The sequence below is a fragment of the Scyliorhinus canicula genome, chromosome 13 (assembly GCF_902713615.1).
Source record: "Scyliorhinus canicula chromosome 13, sScyCan1.1, whole genome shotgun sequence".
In the NCBI taxonomy this organism is placed as follows: domain Eukaryota; kingdom Metazoa; phylum Chordata; class Chondrichthyes; order Carcharhiniformes; family Scyliorhinidae; genus Scyliorhinus; species Scyliorhinus canicula.
The window spans coordinates 2,099,193-2,119,288 of NC_052158.1; the positions used below are offsets into that span (position 1 = coordinate 2,099,193).

Sequence of the window (20,096 nt, forward strand, 5' to 3'; positions counted from 1 at the left end):
AGTCCCGGGGAAATGGGACCCTGCTAGCCCCGCTTCTGGCGCTGGACCGTTCTCGGATCCAGGGAAATGACAACCTTCAGCCCATTGGGACCATGCTTCTGGCTCTGGACTGTTCTCGGATCCAGGGAAATGAGACCCTTCAGTCCATTGGAACTCTGCTAGCCCTTCTGTTCTGGCGCCGGACCGTTCTCAGTCCCGGGGAAATGGGACCCTTTAGTCCATTGGGACCATGCTAGCCCCTTTGCTGCGCAGGACCATTCTCAGTTCCGGGGGAATGAGAGCCTTCAGCCCATTGGTGCCCTGCAAGCCCCTCTGTTCTGGCGCCGGACTGTTCTCAGTCCCGGGGAAATGGGACCCTTCAGCCCATTGGGACCCTGCTAGCCCCGCTTCTGGCGCTGGACTGTTCACATTTCCGGGGGTATGAGACCCTGCAGCCCATTGGGACCCTGCTAGCGCCTCTGTTCTGGCGCCGGACTGTTCTCAGTCACGGGGAAATGGGTCCCTTCGGCCCATCTTCCCTGTGTTGGCTCTTTTCTAATTGTGCATTGCCCTCCGTGTCGAAATAGCGGGAGATACTGAGGCCGTTCAGCCCATCGCATCCATTCTACATTTGAACAGTCCCCAGTTATTTTTTTTTTAGCCCCAGGCAGATGAAACTCTTCAGCCCATCGTGGCCGGCTTTCCCTCCCTCCCGCCCTGCCTCTTCTCTCCTGCATTTTATTTTTGTCCATGTGGTTTGGCCACACGTGGGCTTAACCCAAAAGGTTAGAAGGGGCATTGTGACCGGAGTGGTCAATACCCTGGAGACGGGGGTTCAAATTCCTCATGGCAGGCCCCCGGGGATGCCATAGTAACGAGGGCACCATCTGGGCTTCACGAATGCCTCTTCAGGGCAGGAAATCTGCCGCCCTCAGCCGTTCTGGTCTTGGGTCTGATTCCAGACCCCACACAGCTACCTGGCTGCCTCTGAAATCCTCTCTGAAGTGGCCGAGCGATGGATTTGGTCCATTATTATTATTAAACATTAATGGGATGATTTTATTTCAGAAGCTTGCGGATTACAAATTGCCTGGGTGGCCTCTTGCGATTTGTCTCTTAAATCAGGAATAAACACCCTGGGAGGACTGAATTATAACCTGGGTTTGTGACTTGCAAATTCAGTTATGGAGATTTTTAAGAAGCGACTAAAACCCAGCTTTGGTCCAAGGTTGTGGCGGGGAAAAAGGCAACAGGAGGGCGGGGCCTGGCAGACAGGGGGCGGGGTTTGGCAGGCACAGGGCGGGGTCTGAGAGACGGGGCGGGGGTCAGGCAGACAGGGGGCGGAGATTGGCAGGCAGAGGGCGGGGTCTGAGAGACAGGGGGCGGGGTTTGGCAGGCAGAGGGCGGGGTCTGGGAGATAGGGGCGGGGTCTGTGGGACAGTGTAGCGCGCCATGGGACGGCCGCCCGCTCTGGAGGCAGTGGCAGTCTCGTGGAAGAGGAGGCGTGGCTTGTTTCGGAAGGCGGGGCCTCATTCAGGCCGTCGGGCGGGGCTGATTCCAGGGGGCGTGGCCTGGTGACGCGGGCGGGCCCAACAAAAGAGGGGGCGGGGCCTGACCGCGAGTAAACGAGGCGAGTCGTCGGCTTTCGGGCCGGTGAAGCAACTCCAGGGGGTTGGGAGCCTCATGGGCGGGGCTCAGTGTGAGCCAGGCGGCCGCGTGCCGAGCCCCTGACCAATGGTAGGTGGTGGGCGGGGCCGAGCTGCAGGTTGCCTCCATCCCGTCCGCTTTCCCTCCTTATATAGAATGTCGCCGCCGCAGTTGAGCCATATGTGTGAGGGCGACGCGTGCCGACTGAGTGGGATCCGTCTGATGGCCGAGACCCTCCCCGCCAAAGCGGATGTCCCCGCGGCCGTCGCTCCTCCAGATGCCGCCGTCCGGAAGAAGGCCGCCTGCCGGCCCCAGAAAGGCGGCGGTGGCACGACGGCCGTGGCCGAGCAGATCCTGGAGGCCGTGGCCGCCACCAAGGAGCGTCAGGCGGCCAAGCTGGGCGCCGCCGCCCTGAAGAAGACCATCTCGGCCTCGGGCTACGAGCTGGAGAAGGGCGGCGCCAACCGGCCCACTGCGCCGCCGCTCAGCACCTCGGCCAACAAGGTGTCCTCCGTCCCGGGCGAGAGCGGCGCCGGCACCTCCTCGTCCTCCGTCCACCCGGAGCAGCCGGAGGAGGGGCGGCCGGAGGCAGAGGGCGAGGACGGCGCCAAGGGAGGAGCCGAGAGGAAAGCGGCCCCCAAGAGAGCGGCGGCCAAACGGGCCAAGAAGGAAGCGGCCACCAAGAGCCCCCGGAAGGGGACGGCGGCCAAGCGGAGGAAAACCCCCAAGCGGCCGGTGGGGCGCAAGCGGGCGGCGGGGAAGAGGAGGTAGAGGCACCGGGAGCGGAGACGACCTGTAACAAATACATAACACAAAGGCTCTTTTCAGAGCCACTCACACACGGTCAACTGGAGGAGCTCAGCCACAAACAGGCAGATTATTGCACACTTTACTCTTAATTAAATAATTTCGCACAAACAACAATAAAGTTTATTTCCAGAATATTTAACAATATTTTAAAATGTTTTTTTGGAATTACTTTGCAACTTTTTGCACAAGTGTTTCACTAAGCACTTCAATACTTTTTAAGGACCAGTTAAACTTTTCCATTAAGTTCATATCTCAAATTTTAAAGCAGGTTTTTTGATGAAGTTCATCCCGGAGATATGGACAATCTGCTGGGGGGGGGGGGGGCTCAGTAAGTCTGACACCAGGTTAAAGTCCAACAGGTTTGTTTCGAATCACTCGCTTTCGGAGCGCAGCTCCTTCCTTAGGTGAACTGAAACAAACCTGTTGGACTTTAAACTGGTGTAAAAACTTCTTCCCTTGGGGGGGGGGGGAAGGTGGAGACGGAAAATTCCGCAAGGGGTCTGATGTAGGGTCATCGACTTGAACTTTATCCCATGCCCGGCTTCAGAAGCTGGGCTTCACATTAACACTGCAATTAAGTTACTGTCAAAAGTCCCTGGCCGAGCATTTTTTCTGTTGAGACTGAGGAGGAATATGAAAATGAAATGAAAATGGCTTATTGTCACGAGTAGGCTTCAAATGAAGTTACTGTGAAAAGCCCCTAGTCGCCACATTCTGGGGCCTGTTCGGGGAGGCTGTTACGGGAATCGAACCGTGCTGCTGGCCTGCTTGCAAAGCCAGAGAGATAGCCCAGTGAGCTTTACAGCTTTTATAGATATATAAAAGGAAGGGAGCCCCTGATAGAGTGGCGAGCCTGAGAGATTAAATGTAAGTTTCGATGGTGTGGAGGAAGCGGTAAGTAGAAATAAAAAGGCCAGGCCACAAGAGGTGTGAATGGCGTGCCTGAAAGACACAAAAAAAAGGAGGGACATTAAATTAATTTGTTGGAAACAGAATGAGGGTTTTGATTTGAAATATTGCTTCTTCGTGGGTGACTCTGGCAAGGCGTGTTCTGCAGTCACACGTAGGCCAGAACGGGTAAGGACGGCACATAGCCTCCCCTGAAGGACGTCAGGGGACCTGATGGGTTTTGACGGCAATCGACGATGGTTCCACGGCAGCCGGAGCCAACCCGGGGAGAACATGCAAACGGCAAAGTCGCCCCAAGGCTGGAATTGAACCTGGAGCTGTGAGGCAGCAGTGCTGACCACTGAGCCGCCATGGTGTAATGTGACTGACTAATATCTCTTTTCCCAAGCCCCCACTCTACACAGACAAATAAATACACAACACAGAGGGGAAGGCGTGGTGGAAAAGGAAAAAAAAATGAATAAAAGTAAAAGGATAATGCACTGGCATGACTTTCGGTCCCTGGCAAGGGTGTCTACCTTCTCTGCAGACCCGGCGCCGTTTCACGGTCACAGCAAAAGGGTGCGCTGGGCACTCACTGAAAGAGAGAGGGAGAGCGCGTTCCTCTCACTTCCAACGTCTAAACACTTCTGCCCATTTCTGGCAGAAAGCATCAAACAGGACCAGTCGCTGACTGTTGTCAGGCAGAACACTGTCCAAGGCCAACACGCCTGTTAATAAATTAATCTGACTCCTTCCAGCCCTGGTTCCTAAGATCCATTCCAAAAAGAAAACCTGGGAAGACAGTGTCCTGAGAAGCAGGCGGCTACAACTTTGAGTCTCCTGCTTAAAGGCACATTCCGATAATGGGCCCAAAATAATAAAATAACACAAAAGAAATGGGAACAAATTAAATAAACATGAAGGGCTGTTGCACCATATTGTCAAGTCCAGAAGGCTGTGAAGTGCCCGGTTGAAAGATGAGGTGCAGTTCCTCGAGCTTATGTTGCGTTTCATTGAAACATTGACCTGAATTTACACTCCCCCTGCCCATGAGATTCCAGACGGGGAAGAGGGAGGGTGAACGTGAAATAGTACGGCTGAACGTCTTGAGACCTCCCCCCACCCACTAACCCTCGACCTCTATCCTGACCACCCAATCCTCCTCTGTCCACCCTCTCCTTGCTGGGCCTTGACCCCTAATTCTTACCTGGTCCTGGACATTGGATGAGGGGAGTGCCCAGTACTGTGCACTGCAACCAAAGAGAAAATGTTGATAAATCTCAGCAGGTAGGGAGAGAAAAGAGCTAACGTTTCGAGTTCCGATGACCTTTTGTTAAAGCTGCACACTGCAGCTCCTGGTGTTGTCGGGACGAGAGAGAGCTGCTGGCCAATCAGATTGAGTTGTCAACTCTCTTGAGGTGGGAGTGAAGGGTCAGAAGAGGCGTCCCACATGGCGGCCACTCAATCTGTGTTTGGACAGCCTCCATCCCACCCCCGCCCTTCTCCAATACCGTGGTGTGGAAGAGGCGGCATTATGAGTACCAAATACAGTGGTCGAGATTGATAAGAACCCCATTAATCATTGCTTCGCCTGGACGGATTGTTTGGGGCCTGAGGGGGGTAAAAGGAGGATGCAGGAGACCACATCTCCTGAACTTGACTGGAACGGTGATAACAGGAGAAAAGGCGGTGGTGGGAATGGAGGGGGAGGGTGCGGTCGGATACATCATCTCCCCACTGGGTCCCATTTCCAGGATCGAGCAGTCACCACAGGCGAAGGTAATAATAATTGCTTATTGTCACGAGTCGGCTTCAATGAAGTTACTGTGAAAAGCCCCTAGTCACCACATTCCGGCGCCTGTTGGGGAGGCCGGTACGGAATTGAACCCGAGCTGCTGGCATTGTTCTGCATTACAAGCCAGCTATTTAGCCCACTGTGCTAAACCAGCCCCAAATTATGGAGAAGATTAAACGGCCTGGCTATTTCTTTCGAAGCAGCAATAGCCCAGCATTGGGGCATGAGCAGGGAAATGTGACCAAATATGGGAACATTGAATTTGCCTCGAGCCTTTGTCACAGGATGACCCCAAGATGGCGGTCAGACTGGTTCCCTGACCTGTGCATAAAGACACGTTCAGCCATTTTGGCAATTACGTTAAATCCGTGGGCTTCAATTCTCAAGCCCTCCGCCAATTGGAGCTTTTTCTCCTTGTCGACTCTCTCCAGACTGTCAAGTAAAATTCACATCACACAAATGGCAGGCAGTGACTGTCTCCAACAAGAAAGAGTCTAACCATCGCCCCTTGACGTTCAATGGCATTACCATCGATGAATCCCCCACAATCGATATCTTGGGGGTTACGATCGACCAGGACCTGAACTGGACGAACCGGATTAACACTGTGTCTGCCAGAGCAGATCAGAGGCTGGGAATCCTGCGGCGAGTCATTCACCTCCGATGGACAGTGTCAGCCGTCTGCACATCGACAAGATTCACTGCAGGAACTGACCGAGGTTCCTCAGGCAGCACCTTCCAAACCCACGGCCACCACCATCTAGAAGGACAAGAGCAGCAGATACCTGGGATCACCCCCCCACCTGGAGGTTCCCCTCCAAGTCACTCCCCATCCTGACTGGGAAATATATCGGCCGTTCCTTCAGTGTCGCCGGGTCCAAATCCTGGAGGTCCCTCCGTAACAGCACGGTGGGTGTACCTACACCTCAGGGACTGCAGCGGCTTCAAGACGGCAGCTCAGCACCACCTTGTCAAGGGGCAATTAGGGATGGACAATAAATGCTGGTCTGGGCAACGACAGGGAATCTAGAACCAGTGCAGTCTAAAGCTTCTCCCATTGAGTTTATTGGGTACACTCGGGGATCGGTGTAGACTTGTTTATTTTTTGTGAAAACAAGAAAACGCTCTTTATGAGATGAAGTGACTAGATGTGTAAATTGAGCCTGGGGAATGCAATGTAGCTTCAATAATTTGCTTAATTTGAACTGGCAAATAAGTTATAAACCTTTCCAAGGATACTTGGGTGGTTCTTAAAAGAACCGTTGGTTTATAAATTCAAACTTGCACAAAGCTATCCTCAACCACCGAAACCATACAAGGTCCGTCCCTGGCGCTTCAGTGCGTACACCACATCCATGGCCGTCACTGTTTTGCGCTTGGCGTGTTCGGTATAAGTCACCGAGTCCCTGATGACATTTTCCAAGAAAACCTTCAGGACGCCGCGAACCTCCTCGTAAATGAGGCCGGAGATGCGCTTAACGCCCCCGCGGCGGGCTAGGCGGCGGATGGCCGGCTTCGTGATGCCCTGGATATTGTCGCGCAGCACTTTGCGGTGCCGCTTGGCTCCTCCTTTACCCAGCCCCTTCCCGCCTTTGCCTCTACCCGACATTACAAACTCTAATGGACCAACAAGCGCACTGGGAGCCGCCCGCCGCCTGCTTTTATACAGTGTGAGCGGACCTGGGTGGAGCAGGCAGTGCCGCGCAGCCGCAGGTGCGTCGCTGAGCGCGTCACGTGACTCGGCCTCCCAAGCCCGCCAATTTCAAACCAACTTGACAATGTGAAGCCAAATGCGTCTCAGAATAAAGAGACTGACCTTTCCTTCTGTTTCTATATATATATATATTTTTGTGTGTGGAGGAGGGAGACCCGAGATTTAATACCCGCAGTTAAAATAAAAATAACTCAGTTAAGCTGTTTTAAATAAGCACCAATTATCCGGGGGGAAGACAAAATTAATTTGCTGTGGGGTTCCGCTTACTCCATTTACGACCATTTCATTTCAACCAACCTACAGGAACACTGCGGCCAAACTCAAACTTTTGGCTGATAGACTATTTTCTAAATGGGGAAATGCTTAGGAAATCAGAAGCACAAAGGGACTTGGGAGTCCTTGTTCACGATTCTCTGAAGGTTAACGTGCAGGTTCAGTCGGCAGTTAGGAAGGCAAATGCAATGTTAGCATTCAGGCCGAGAGGGCTAGAATACAAGAGCAGGGATGTACTTCTGAGGCTGTATAAGGCTCTGGTCAGACCCCATTTGGAGTATTGTGAGCAGTCTTGGGCCCCGTATCTAAGGAAGGATGTACTGGCCTTGGAAAGGGTCCAGAGGAGGTTCACAAGAATGATCCCTGGAATGAAGAGCTTGTTGTATGAGGAACGGTTGAGGACTCTGGGTCTGTACTCGTTGGAGTTTAGAAGGATGAGGGGGGATCTGATTGAAACTTACAGGATACTGCATGGCCTGGATAGAGTGGACGTGGAAAGGATGTTTCCACTTGTAGAAGAGACTAGAACCAGAGGACACAATCTCAGACTAAAGGGACAATCCTTTAAAACAGAGATGAGAAGGAATTTCTTCAGCCAGAGGGTGGTGAATCTGTGGAACTCTTTGCCGCAGAAGGCTGTGGAGGCCAAATCACTGAGTGCCTTTAAGACAGAGATAGATAGGTTCTTGATTAATAAGGGGATCAGGGATTATGGGGAGAAGGCAGGAGAATGGGAATGAGAAAATATCAGCCATGATTGAATGGCGGAGCAGACCTGATGGGCCGAGAGGCCTAATTCTGCTCCCGTGTCTTCTGGGTGGATGTCCCAAGGGCCCCGTGTCCAATGTAGATACAGTCGCTGTCGCCATGTATGGAAATGAGACACCCAATTTGTGCACAGCATGTTCCCACAAGCAGCAATATAATAAACGGCCAAGAAAATCTGTCTTTGATTATGTCGCCTGTGGGGGATGGGGTTAATATTGGTCAGGGCAACAGGGAAAACGCCCATAAACTCTTTTGGAAATTGGAAGGTGCCATGGATTCATTTAAGTTTCACCGAGAGGTGAGACTCGAACTTGGTGTAATGTCCCGATTGCAAAGATGTATTAAACGGTAATCATGACGACCTTTGACCGGGGTTGAAATTAGTCAGTCAAAGAGTTTTACAGGGCAAAAAGAGGCCCTTCGGCCTATCGTATCAGCATGGTCGTCAAGCACCTATTCTACTCCCATTTTACAGCACTTGATCCTCTGACTGTCGGGACTTGACATATAAATTGCTTTCATTTTGATTGTATTGCTTAAAAAAAATAGATTTAATAGGATGTGGGCATCGCAACCCAGGCCATCATTTATTGTCCATCCCTAATTGCCCCTTGACCAGGTGGTGCTGAGCTGCCGTCTTGAAGCCGCTGCAGTCCCTGAGGTGTAGGTACACCCACCGTGCTGTTAGGGAGGGAGCTCCAGGATTTGGACCCGGCGACACTGAAGGAACGGCCGATATATTTCCCAGTCAGGATGGGGAGTGACTTGGAGGGGAACCTCCAGGTGGTGGGGGTGATCCCAGGTATCTGCTGCTCTTGTCCTTCTAGATGGTGGTGGCCGTGGGTTTGGAAGGTGCTGCCTGAGGAACCTCGGTCAGTTCCTGCAGTGAATCTTGCCGATGGTGCAGACGGCTGACACTGTCCATCGGGGGATGGAGGGAGTGAATGTTTGTGGAAGGGACGCCAATCAAGTGGGGCGGCTTTGTCCTGGATGGTGTTGAGCTTCTTCAGTGTTGGAGCTGAGCTCATCCAGGCAAGTGGAGAGTTTTCCATCACACTCCTGACTTGTACATGTAGATGGTGGACAGGCTTTTGGGGGGTTAGGAGGTACTTACTCCGCAGAATTCCTAACCTCTGACCTGCGCTGGTAGCATTATGTATCTGGCTCGTCCAGTTAAATTCCTGGTCAATGTTAACCCCCCAGAATGTTGATAATGGGGGATTCAGCGATGGTAATGCCATTGAATGTCAAATGAAGATGGTTGGTTTCTCTCTTGGAGATGGCCATTGCCTGGCAGTTGTGTGGTGTGAATGGAACTTGCCATGTGTCAGCCCCAAGCCTGGGTATTGTACACATCTTGCTGCATTTGGACACACACTGCTTCATTGAGGAGTTGTGAATGGTGCTGAACATTATGCAGTCATCCACAAACATCCCCACTTCTGACCTTATAATAGAGGAAAGATAATTGATGGACTTACAAAACTGCGTTGAGATACTCTTGCAGCAGTGAAAAGATGAAAGGATTCAGAGCAGGGGGAATCAGGAACAAAAACAAAAGCCGAAAAAGGATAGGAGGAGGAATCAAGGTGAGATTCCAACAGAGCCACAGTGAAAACCTTGGGAACGGGACAAGTAACATAAAAAATAACAAGCTTAAAGGGTTTGAGCCTTAACGCGTGGAGCATTCGCAATAAAATGGATGTATTAATTGCGCAAATAGATGTATGATATAGCCAAGGTTACGGAGACATGGCGGCAGGGTGACCAGGGATGGCAATTGAACATTCAGGGATGTTCAGTATTTAGGAAGGACAGACAAAAAGGAAAAGGCGGTGGAGTTGCCTTGACCGTTAAAGAGGAAGTTGACGCAACAGAGAAGAATGGGCTGGATTCTCCGTTTCAGCGACAAATTGCCGGCTTGAACAGAGAATTTGCGGGCGTTCTACGATCTGGAATCCTGCGCCGAGCCTTCGCTGATTCCGGGACCGGTGAGTGCAGGCCGGGGCGGCTCCTGCACCGTAAACGGCCGGAGAATGGCCGTGTCCCGGGCCGCGCATGCGCACGGCTTACGACCTGCAGCGGCCGGGCTATACGACATGACGCCGGCCATGCGCAGACGCGACCCCACAGACCACCCCCCCCTCCCACCCAGCCATCGCGGAAGCTCCCCCGGCCAGCAGCACGGATCCCGGCCGCTGTCACACCGGATTCCTGACCGCTGAGACCACACGCGTCTCGCGCGGTCCAAAACCCGGCCCATCGGGGGTGGAGCATCGCGGGGGAGGGCTGGCCGATGATGCGGCAACGCCGTTGCAATGACGCACAACGCAATTACACCTATTCTGTGGGGCGGACCATAGCAAACTGGCATCAAATCGGAGTCGATTCTCCACCCGATTGTCGATTACGACGTCGGCGTCAGGCAACGGAGAATGTCGCCCATTCGCTTCAACAATGTGGAATCTGTGTGGCTAGAGCTGAGCAACATCATGGGGCAGCAAAACATTAGTGGAGGTTAGTGGTCATGTTGGGGATGGCATTAAGCAGAAAATTAGAGACCCATGTAACATCTGTAATTGGACAAATCAAATTAGTAACAATACTGTCGAGGAGGAATTCCTGGAGTCTGTGCAGGATGGATATCTGGACCAAGATGTTGAGGAACCAAAGATGTGCAGGTTAGATGGATTGGCCATGATAAATAGCTCCTTCTTGTCCAAAGTAAATGTTAGTTGGGGCTGCTGGGTTATGGGGATGAGGTATGTCAGTGGCAAACGTTCATGGGAACTGCAACAATTGTTCATTCCTGTCTGGCACAAAAGTGAAATGGGAAAGGTGGTCGATCCATGGCTTACAAGGGAAATTGGGGATAGTATTCGATCCAAGGAAGGGACGTACAAATTGGCCAACAAAACAACAGGTCTGAGGATTGGGAGCAGTGTAGAATTCAACAAAGTAGGACCAAGAGATTTATTAAGAAGGGGAAAATTGAGTACGAGAGTAACATTGCGGGGAATATAAAAGCGTGTACAATTAAAGCACCTGGGATTAGGGGTAGTGTATTGAGATGGATAGAAAACTGATTGGCAGACAGGAAATTAACTGATTGGCAGACAGAGAAGGAATTAACGGGTCTTTTTCAAAGAGGAGGCAGTGACTGGTGGGGAACCGCAGGGATCGGTGCTGGGGCCCCAGCTATTCACAATATATATCAATGATGTAGATGAGGAAACAAATGTCATATCTCCACATTTGCAGATGACACAAAGTTGGGTGGGAGGGTGAGCTGTGAGGAGGATGCAGAGATCCTTCAGTGGGATTTGGACAAGTTGAGTGGGCAAATACATGGCAGATGCAGTTTTATGTGGAGAAATGTGAGATTATCCACTTTGGTCGCACAAATGAGAAGGCAGACTATTATCTGAATGGCTATAAATTGGGAGAGGGGAATTTCCAACGAGACCTGGGTGCCCTCGTAAACCAGTCACTGAAGGTAAGCATGCAGGGGCAGCAGGCGGTAAAGAAGGCTAATGGCATGTTGGCCTTCATTGCGAGAGGATTTGAATACAGGAGCAGGAATGTGTTGCTGCAATTGTACAGGGCCTTAGTGAGGCCACACCTTGGAGTATTGTGGGCAGTTTTGGTCTCCTTCTCTGAGGAAGGATGTTCTTGCTCTCGATGGAGAGCAGCGAAGGTTTACCAGACTGATTTCTGGGATGGTGGGACTGACATATGAGGAACGCCAACTAGGGATGGGCAATAAATGCTGGCCTGTTTCATGACTTCCCTGCTCTTGTATTCATTGCCTCGGTTAATAAAGGCAAGTATCCCATATACCTTCCTAACCACCTTATCTACCTGTCCCCTGCCTTCAGGGATGAAGAACATGTTTTTTTAAAGAAATATTTTTATTAGCTTTTTCAAAAAGTTTTTATACATAAATTACATTACACATATTTAACTAACAATTAACCATCCCTTTCACGAAAACAATTAATTAATTCAGTAACTACCCCCGCTCCCCGGGATGAATAACGTGTGGCTCATATAATGGGGTCAGGTGGCAAAACGAGCTGGCGGGGTCCTGGGTAAACAGGTCCTTGGATTCCTACATGTGCCACCTCTTGGCGAGATCATCTGACAGCACAGGCGTCCGCATATACGTCGGTGAGTGCCAGCTCTACCCTCACTACCACCTACCTTTGTTCTCGCCCTCCGCCCCCCGCTTATAGTTTGCAAGGTTATCCGACGGCCCACCCAGAGCCTGGATGTGTAGACGTTTCCTCCAATCAGAAATTGTGATGATTAAAGTTATGAGCTTTAGCTCCCGTGGTGGACACCATTGACTGATTATCACCCTCCCCCCCCCCCCCCCCCACCCCCTCATCCTCGTCCACTCTCCAAAGGTGAACCAGTCAGTTGCTTTAGCAATATGAAGCATGGCAGGAGTTTGGAGGTGAAGGATTAAACGTCGAACAGCTTCGAGAGGCACTCACAGTCTCATCAATGCACCATCGCAAAACGGCCCATTTCCAGCTCCCTGACATCAATCCGTCCTCACCTCAGCTCATATGCTGGGGAAACCCTGGTCTGCATTAAAAGTCTAACCATGACCGTGAAACCCATTGTCAATTGTCGTAAAAACCCACCTGGTTCACTAATGTCCTTCAGGGAAGGAAATCTGCCGTCCTTACCCGGTCTGGCCTACATGTGACTCCAGACCCACAGCGATGTGGTCAACTCTTCACCACCCACTCAGGGATGGGCAACAAATGCTGGGCCAGCCAGCGACGCCCACATCCCTCCGTGTACACAAACAGGCACCAGAATGTAATAATAATAATAATCTTTCTTAGTGTCACATTAGGCTGACATTAACACTGCAATGAAGTTACTGTGAAAATCCCCTAATCGCCACATTCCGGCGCCTGTTCCGGTACACAGAGGGAGAAATCACAATGTCCAATTCACCTAACCTGCACGTCTTTTGGGACTGTGGGAGGAAACCCAGGCAGGCACAGGGAGAAGGTGCAGACTCCGCACAGACAGTGATCCAAGCCGGGAATCAAACCTGGGACCCTGGAGCTGTGAAGCAACAGTGCTAATCACTGTGCTACCGTGCTGCCCGTCAAAGGCTAGTGGCCGGAATGGGGAACACCCCTCCCAAAACCTCTGGGTCTCTCTATCTCACTTTGTTCCTTCAAGAGGCTCCTTAACACCTCTTTGACCATTCGTCCCCAGATCTCCGCATCCGGCTTTCTTGTCTAGCTTGGCTTCATCATCATCTGTGGTGCTTCATATCAACCAAAGGCTCCGTTATCAATAAAAAACTGGTGTTGCTATTCTTCATGTGGCTTCACAAGCTGGCCGATTCTCTTATCCCATCAATCAACCTGTTCTTCTGACATCCACTGTCTAGGGTTAGATGCTGTCAACTGTCAAATGATCCAACCACAGGGAAGAAGAATTGGGTTAAATCATCGTCGCCGATACGATTTCAAAATGACCATTTTTCTGGTCATTGTGTTACCTTCACTGTTCCGTGTGGGACACTGTCCGTTACTTATTTCTGTTTTACTTTTATCTCTCATTTCAACCATTCATCTCATTCGGATATCCTCGAGCTAAAGTTGGGTCCTGGAATACAGGAACAGCAGGAGGCCAATGAAACATTTTGCAACCATTTGCTCAGCTCTTGTTTGATCCGTATCGCCGCTCCTCATAAGCTACACGAACAGGAGAAACTTGACATCCTCAACTGAGTCGAGCTGTTCTTTCCTGGAGCAACCTCCCAATGCGACAAAAAGGACTAAGTTGACGTCTAAGGCTGTATGGAGGTCTTGTGGTGCAGTGGGTTAGCATCCCTATCTCTGAGCCAGGCGCTCCGGGTTTAAATGGGAAGCGGAGTTGGGAGGGGGGATCAATTGGGGAGTATGGAGTGAGGCATTGCGAAGGGTAAACGGGACCTCCTCTTGTGCAAGGATGAGCCTGATACAGTTTAAGGTGGTGCACAGGGTGCATATGGCTGGGGCGAGAATGAGTGGGTTCTTTCAGGGGGTAGCAGATGAGTGTGAGAGGTGTGGGCGTGGGTCACGCGCACATGTTTTGGAATTGTGAGAAATTGGGAAGATTCTGGGCGGGAGTGTTCATGGTATTAGCCAGGATAGTGGAGGAGGGAGTGGACCCGGACCCTTTGGTGGCGATATTTGGGGTCTCAGAGAAGCCGGAGCTCATGGAGAGGAGGAAGGCCGATGTCTTGGCCTTCGCCTCTCTGATTGCACGGTGGCGAATTTTACTGGAGTGGCGGTCGGCATCGCCACCGGGGGCAGCGGCACGGTTGGGTGACCTGTACGGCTTCCTGTGAGTAGAGAAGATAAAGTATGAGTTAAGGGGCTGTTTAGGGGGAGTTTTAGAAAAGGTGGCGGGGTGTTTGTGACCATGTTTGAGGAGCTGTTCGTCACGAGCAGGGGGGAGATGGGAGAAGGGGGCAGGGGGGCAGCACGGTAGCATTATGGATAGCACAATTGCTTCACAGCTCCAGGGTCCCAGGTTCGATTCCGGCTTGGGTCACTGTCTGTGCGGAGTCTGCACATCCTCCCCGTGTGTGCGTGGGTTTCCTCCGGGTGCTCCGGTTTCCTCCCACAGTCCAAAGGTGTGCAGGTTAGGTGGATTGGCCATGCTAAATTGCCCTTAGTGTCCAAAATTGCATTTAGTGTTGGGTGGGTTACTGGGTTATGGGGATAGCGTGGAGGTGTGGACCTTGGATGGGGTGCTCTTTCCAAGAGCCGGTGCAGGCTCGATGGGCCGAATGGCCTCCTTCTGCACTGTAAATTCTATGAAAAAAGGGGGGGGGGGGGGGGAATTTGTACGGTCTGTACAGTTAATTGCTGGGAAGTATGTTTTCCGGGGTGTTTCTATGTTGTGACCTGTTTTGATCCATGTTGGTAATAAAGTACAGTTTTGAAAAAAGAAGCTCTGGGTTCGATGGCCAAGGAAGGTGCGTTGCTAAGGCAGTCAAACCTGGAGTGTCAACCTGGACAATTCTCCCAAACCCACCACAAAGTTGGCGGTAAGAGCGTCAGGTGACTCCTGGGCAGCCAACCTTGAGATGGAGTGACGCCCCCTCAAGATATAAGCTTCTGGTAACAGACTAGTGGCCTGTTCCAAGTTGGAACCTCAATGTGGGAACAGATAAAGCCTGACATGAGTACCACTGGATGTGGGAAGGGAAACAACTGTGGCTTCACTACGCCCAAGCGTCTCCTGTTTCTCATTGCCTTTGAAAACGATGCTGACAAATATCGTACCTTCTGTTCGGTGTCTCCTCTGTTCCCTTCCACACTCCTGCCCATCCTGGACCAGTTATGGTGACTCCCCGTGCTTCCGAGGTTGTGTGTTCTGTTTTCTTGTCTACTGTTCCACAGAATTGTCACGGTGCAGAAGGAGGCCATTCGGCAGTTCCTGTCTGCACTGGCTCTCCAAACGAGCACCGTGACTCAGTGCCGTTCCCCTGTCTTTCCCAGGAACCCCTGCACATTGTTTCTATTCAAATACTCACCTAACGCCCTCTTCAATATCTCCATTGAACCTGCCTCCACCTCACTTCCAGGCCGCATCCCAGTCCCGAACCACATCGCATCTGCTTCTTTTGAAAATCACTTGAAATCTGAGTCCCTCTCGTTCTCGATCCTGTTACGAGCGGGAACAGTTTCTCCCCGACCACTCTGTCCAGACCCCTCATGGTTTTGAACATTTCGATCAAATCCCCTCTTAGATTTCTTCTCGCCAAATCGTAAATCAGTCAGGTTTAATCGGTCAGGAAACTCGCGGGTTACGGGGATAAGGCGGGAAAGGGGAGTTGAGGATTGTCACATCAGATCAGTCATGATCTCACTGAATGGCGGAGCAGAGTCGATGGGCCGAGTGGCCTACTTCTGCCCTCACATCTTCTGTCTTTTGGTTAATTTGGCTAAAACTAAGATAGATAATAATTCCAACGGGCAGTTCCAGTAAACGCCCTTTACCCAGACGGGAATGGGACTGTGGTTCCTGCCTCCCCAATGAGCAGGTGAATCGTGCAGACACCTCGAAAGGGAAGCTAAATAAACATATGAGGGAGGTAGATGTGAAGTTAATGTTGACAGTGTGAGATGAGACAGAGTAAGCGGCGATTCCTGCAAATCTAAACACCACTGGCACAATTTGCCTCCTATTGTGCTGAGAAATCCGTGTAATCTCCCCCGATATTTCCAAACTGTTGAACGAGCTGGCATCCCGAGATCGGAATGCTATGGGAATAGGAAATGCATTCAGTGCAAAGTGCAAATATGAATGTGACAATTGATTCTTGAATCCAGTGTATTCGAACCTGCAATCAATTTAATCAGAGATGTGATCAGCCCCACAAATCCAGGATGTGGACACTGTAAGTCAACGCTGAGACCGTTAGGACAAAAATATTGAGGTTCATGTGCTTTATGCTCTCAAGTGGCGGAGAATGGGGTTAAGAGGAGGTTGCAGAACGCCTGACTGCTCCAAAAGCTAATGTATAAATATTCGAAGGTAAATGAACCAGAGGCTCTGCAAGGGGTTGGGGGAGATGGTGGTATCGTCTCTGGACGAGTAATCGAAAGACCCATGGTAATGTTCTGAGGAAAGGCTTCAAATCCCAGCACGGCAGCTGCTACAATTTAAATTCACTGAATAAAATTGAACAGGCGCCGGAATGTGGCGACTGGGGGATTTTCACAGTAACTTCATTGCAGTGTTAACGTATGTCTACTTGTGACAATAGTAAAGATTATTAGAAAGATTATTATTATCACTTTAAGGGTTTCTTCGGCCATCCTGGGTGAGATGTAACAAAATTTATGACCACTCTTTTGCAAATGATGCCTTGTTAAAATTGTCCTTTTCTAGGCTCTGCATACAGCGAGTGAGGCCAAGGAATCCTGGAAGAATGGTGGATTAAAACATAAACTGGAATTAACTGGCAGGGCTGCATGAGATCTCACAGGAACTTTAATATAATACCAGCAGAGTGAGAATGTGCAAATCCATTGCTCAAAATATTGGTTGAATCATTTGCAATTGGTTTTAAACTGTCAGCTGAATTGCTTATCGGGGTTTAGTGGTGATGACTGGATTTTAATTCCCCCCCCAACACAGGCTTTGTTCAAATCCGAGCTAAATCTGCCGCTGCGTCTTGATTGGTGGGAAATAGAGACTCCTGATTGGTCAAGAACCTCGCGTTCTAATTGGTTAACCCTGAGCGCAGCGCATTGGCCAAAAGGACCACCGCTGATTGGTTCTCGCTCATTGGTCGAAGCTTCCCCCTTTTGATTGGTCAGGCCTGCACCTCCGCTTCTGATTGGTCGGTCCGGGGTGGGGGAGGAGGGGCCGCCGACTGATGTGTCACGATTGGTCCCTTCGGAAGGCACGGTCATTGGCCGGAATCGCACCTCCCGATTGGCTGGTACCGGGCACGGGCTGATCCACTCTATGCAAATGAGGGCTGCGCGCGCGGCCGTTTCCGTTTGGGCTGGAGTCGCGTGGACTTTTCAAACCGGAGCGGCGGTTAACGGTTTTCAAACCGTCACAAACCGCGATTCACGACGTTGGTTCCCACCCCGCGGACGGGAGAACAAACACCTTCACCGAGCCCTTAACGTTTAAACACTTTTAAAATGAATGTGAACCAGATGAGATTAAACGGAAGATTAACGCCCCAGTTCACGGCTCCCCCAGGTTTTCCCGCTTTATTTGCATCCCTCCAAACCACTCATTTAACTTTCCTGACACAATCGACTCTTCACTAAATCAATTTGTCGAAAGGTTTCTTTATTTTTAAAAAAAATGTTTAGGTCGGATCTGGATTCCCCCCGAATTTTAACACCCGGCTTCTTTCTGTAAATAAAGACATCCGAAGGTTCAAATGACATTTCCCTCGGCGGCTGTTCTTTAAATTGAAAGAGGCTCAAATCGACCTTAGTTCAAAAGTTGAATAGAAGTTGAGAGTCGCACAATTTAGATTAAACTCTTCACAAAGTGGTGAGCGGCTCTTAAAAGAGCCTTTTTGGTGTTTTTTCTTGTGGATTGATTGGATTTTTTTGGTCACTCCTTCCCCCGCACTCAGGCGTAAACCTTGCTGGGGTGCCCGGTCTTCTTGGGCAGCAGCACGGCCTGGATGTTGGGCAGGACGCCGCCCTGGGCGATGGTCACGCCGCCCAGCAGCTTGTTGAGCTCCTCGTCGTTGCGGATGGCGAGTTGCAGATGGCGGGGGATGATGCGGGTCTTCTTGTTGTCGCGGGCCGCGTTGCCGGCCAGCTCGAGGATCTCGGCGGTCAGGTACTCCAGCACGGCGGCCAGGTAGACCGGCGCGCCGGCTCCCACCCGCTCCGCGTAGTGGCCCTTGCGCAGCAGCCGGTGGATACGGCCGACGGGGAACTGCAGGCCGGCCCGGGAGGAGCGGGTCTTGGCCTTGGCGCGCCCTTTGCCTCCTGTTTTACCGCGACCCGACATGGTTCAGGGTTCAACTCTCACTTGGCCAGAGAGCCGCCGCGCTGCTCTTTTTATACCTTCCGCGGGTGGGGCTCAGCTGGTTCTCATTGGTTAATTCAGTTCCTTTGTTTCTGATTGGTCCAGCTCGAACATTCCAAACTCTCCAGGTAGCCAATAGGAATCGTCCCATTGTCCATCCTTCATTAGCATATGTTTGCAACCCCCCCCACCTCCCCCCCCCAGCCACAATCTGGCCAATTTCTGACCCCTTTCTCGGCAGCACGGTAGCACAGTGGTTAGCACTGTTGCTTCACAGCTCCAGGGTCCCAGGTTCGATTCCTGGCTTGGGCCACTGTCAGTGTGGAGTCTGCACGTTCTCCCTGTGTCTGTGTGGGTTTCCGCCGGGTGCTTCTCGCAAGTGAAATGAAAAATGAAATGAAATGAAGTGAAAATTGCTTATTGTCACAAGTAGGCTTCAAATGAAGTTACTGTGAAAAGCCCCTAGTCGCCACATTCGGCACCTGTTCGGGGAGGCTGGAACGGGAATTGAACTGCGCTGCTGGCCTGCCTTGGTCTGCTTTCAAAGCCAGCGATTTAACCCAGTGTGCTAAACCAGCCCCGAAAGACGTGCTGTTCGGCAAATTGGACATTCTGAATTCTCCCTCCGTGTACCTGAACAGGCGCCGGAGTGTTGCGGTTTCTCACAGTAACTTCATTGCAGTGTTAATGTAAGCCTGCTTGTTACAATAAAGATTATTCTTATTACATTCCGGCGCCTGTTCGTGCACACGGAGGGAGAATTCAGAGTGTCCAATTCACCTAACAAAACGTCTTACGGGACTTGTGGGAGGAAACCGGAGCACCCAGAGGAAACACCTCCCAAAGATATAGTGCTCTATAGGTAACCATTAGTAAGTTTCCTAACAACATCCATAAGCCAAACACCCTTTTTCCCGTCCATAAACAGGTATTACTTTGAAATTATCAAGTGATCTGGAGACATTCTTTAGCATGCAGCGAGAGAGGCCAAAATACACCTTCTTGGCTCCTCAACTGAAAACCGAAACTAAAACTCAGAGCCGAAAACCGCTTCCAGCTCAAAACGAAAGTAAAAAGCAAGAGCCCGAGCCCAGCTCCACCCACACACTGACATCACTGCAGCCACTGGAGAAGACAAACATTTCTTAAAGTGACATTCCCATGACAAGAGTGACAATCCGCTGGATATTGCCACTCAGGTAGTTACGGGCAACAGTTATTGATCAATTTTGACACGGCGCAAACATGTTTTCATTAGGTTTTGAATATTTCTTGTGCTGAGTCTTTGAAACTTTGGGCACCTGAATATTTAGGCATTGAGTGTAAACGTGGGTGGGGAGACGCAAATTGGAAAAACAAGATGCAGATCAAATGGGACCAGAATGGGTAAAAATTACTCAAATAAAAGCCAATGCTGGAAATCTGAAATAAAATGAATGAAATTAAATGAAATGAAATGAAAATCGCTTATTGTCACGAGTAGGCTTCAATGAAGTTACTGTGAAAAGCCCCTAGTCGCTACATTCCGGCGCCTGTCTGGGGAGGCTGGTACCGTAATCGAACCGTGCTGCTGGCCTGCTTGGTCTGCTTTAAAAGCCAGCAATTTAGCTCAGTGAGCTAAACCAGCCCCTAAACCAGCCCCTAAAAGCAGAAAATTCTGCATAAACTCAGCAAGTC

At 50.8% G+C, this 20,096-nt stretch overlaps 3 protein-coding genes across 3 annotated transcripts; 1 reads left to right on the forward strand and 2 right to left on the reverse strand.

The window, feature by feature from the left end:
- The first annotated feature begins 1,782 nt into the window (after nt 1-1,782).
- LOC119976416 (histone H1-like) lies at nt 1,783-2,397 on the forward strand. Its single transcript, XM_038816941.1, has one exon. It carries the CDS (start codon nt 1,783-1,785, stop codon nt 2,395-2,397), a length of 615 nt encoding a protein of 204 aa, XP_038672869.1.
- Nucleotides 2,398-6,419: 4,022 nt separating this feature from the next.
- Nucleotides 6,420-6,731, reverse strand: LOC119976417 (histone H4-like). Its single transcript, XM_038816942.1, has one exon. It carries the CDS (start codon nt 6,729-6,731, stop codon nt 6,420-6,422), a length of 312 nt encoding a protein of 103 aa, XP_038672870.1.
- A 10,968-nt stretch (nt 6,732-17,699) lies between these two features.
- On the reverse strand, nt 17,700-18,429 carry LOC119975957 (histone H2A-like). The gene has a single exon (XM_038815939.1). The coding sequence runs from the start codon at nt 18,399-18,401 to the stop codon at nt 18,012-18,014; it is 390 nt and encodes a 129-aa protein (XP_038671867.1). The 5' UTR covers nt 18,402-18,429; the 3' UTR covers nt 17,700-18,011.
- Between the last annotated feature and the right edge of the window lie 1,667 nt (nt 18,430-20,096).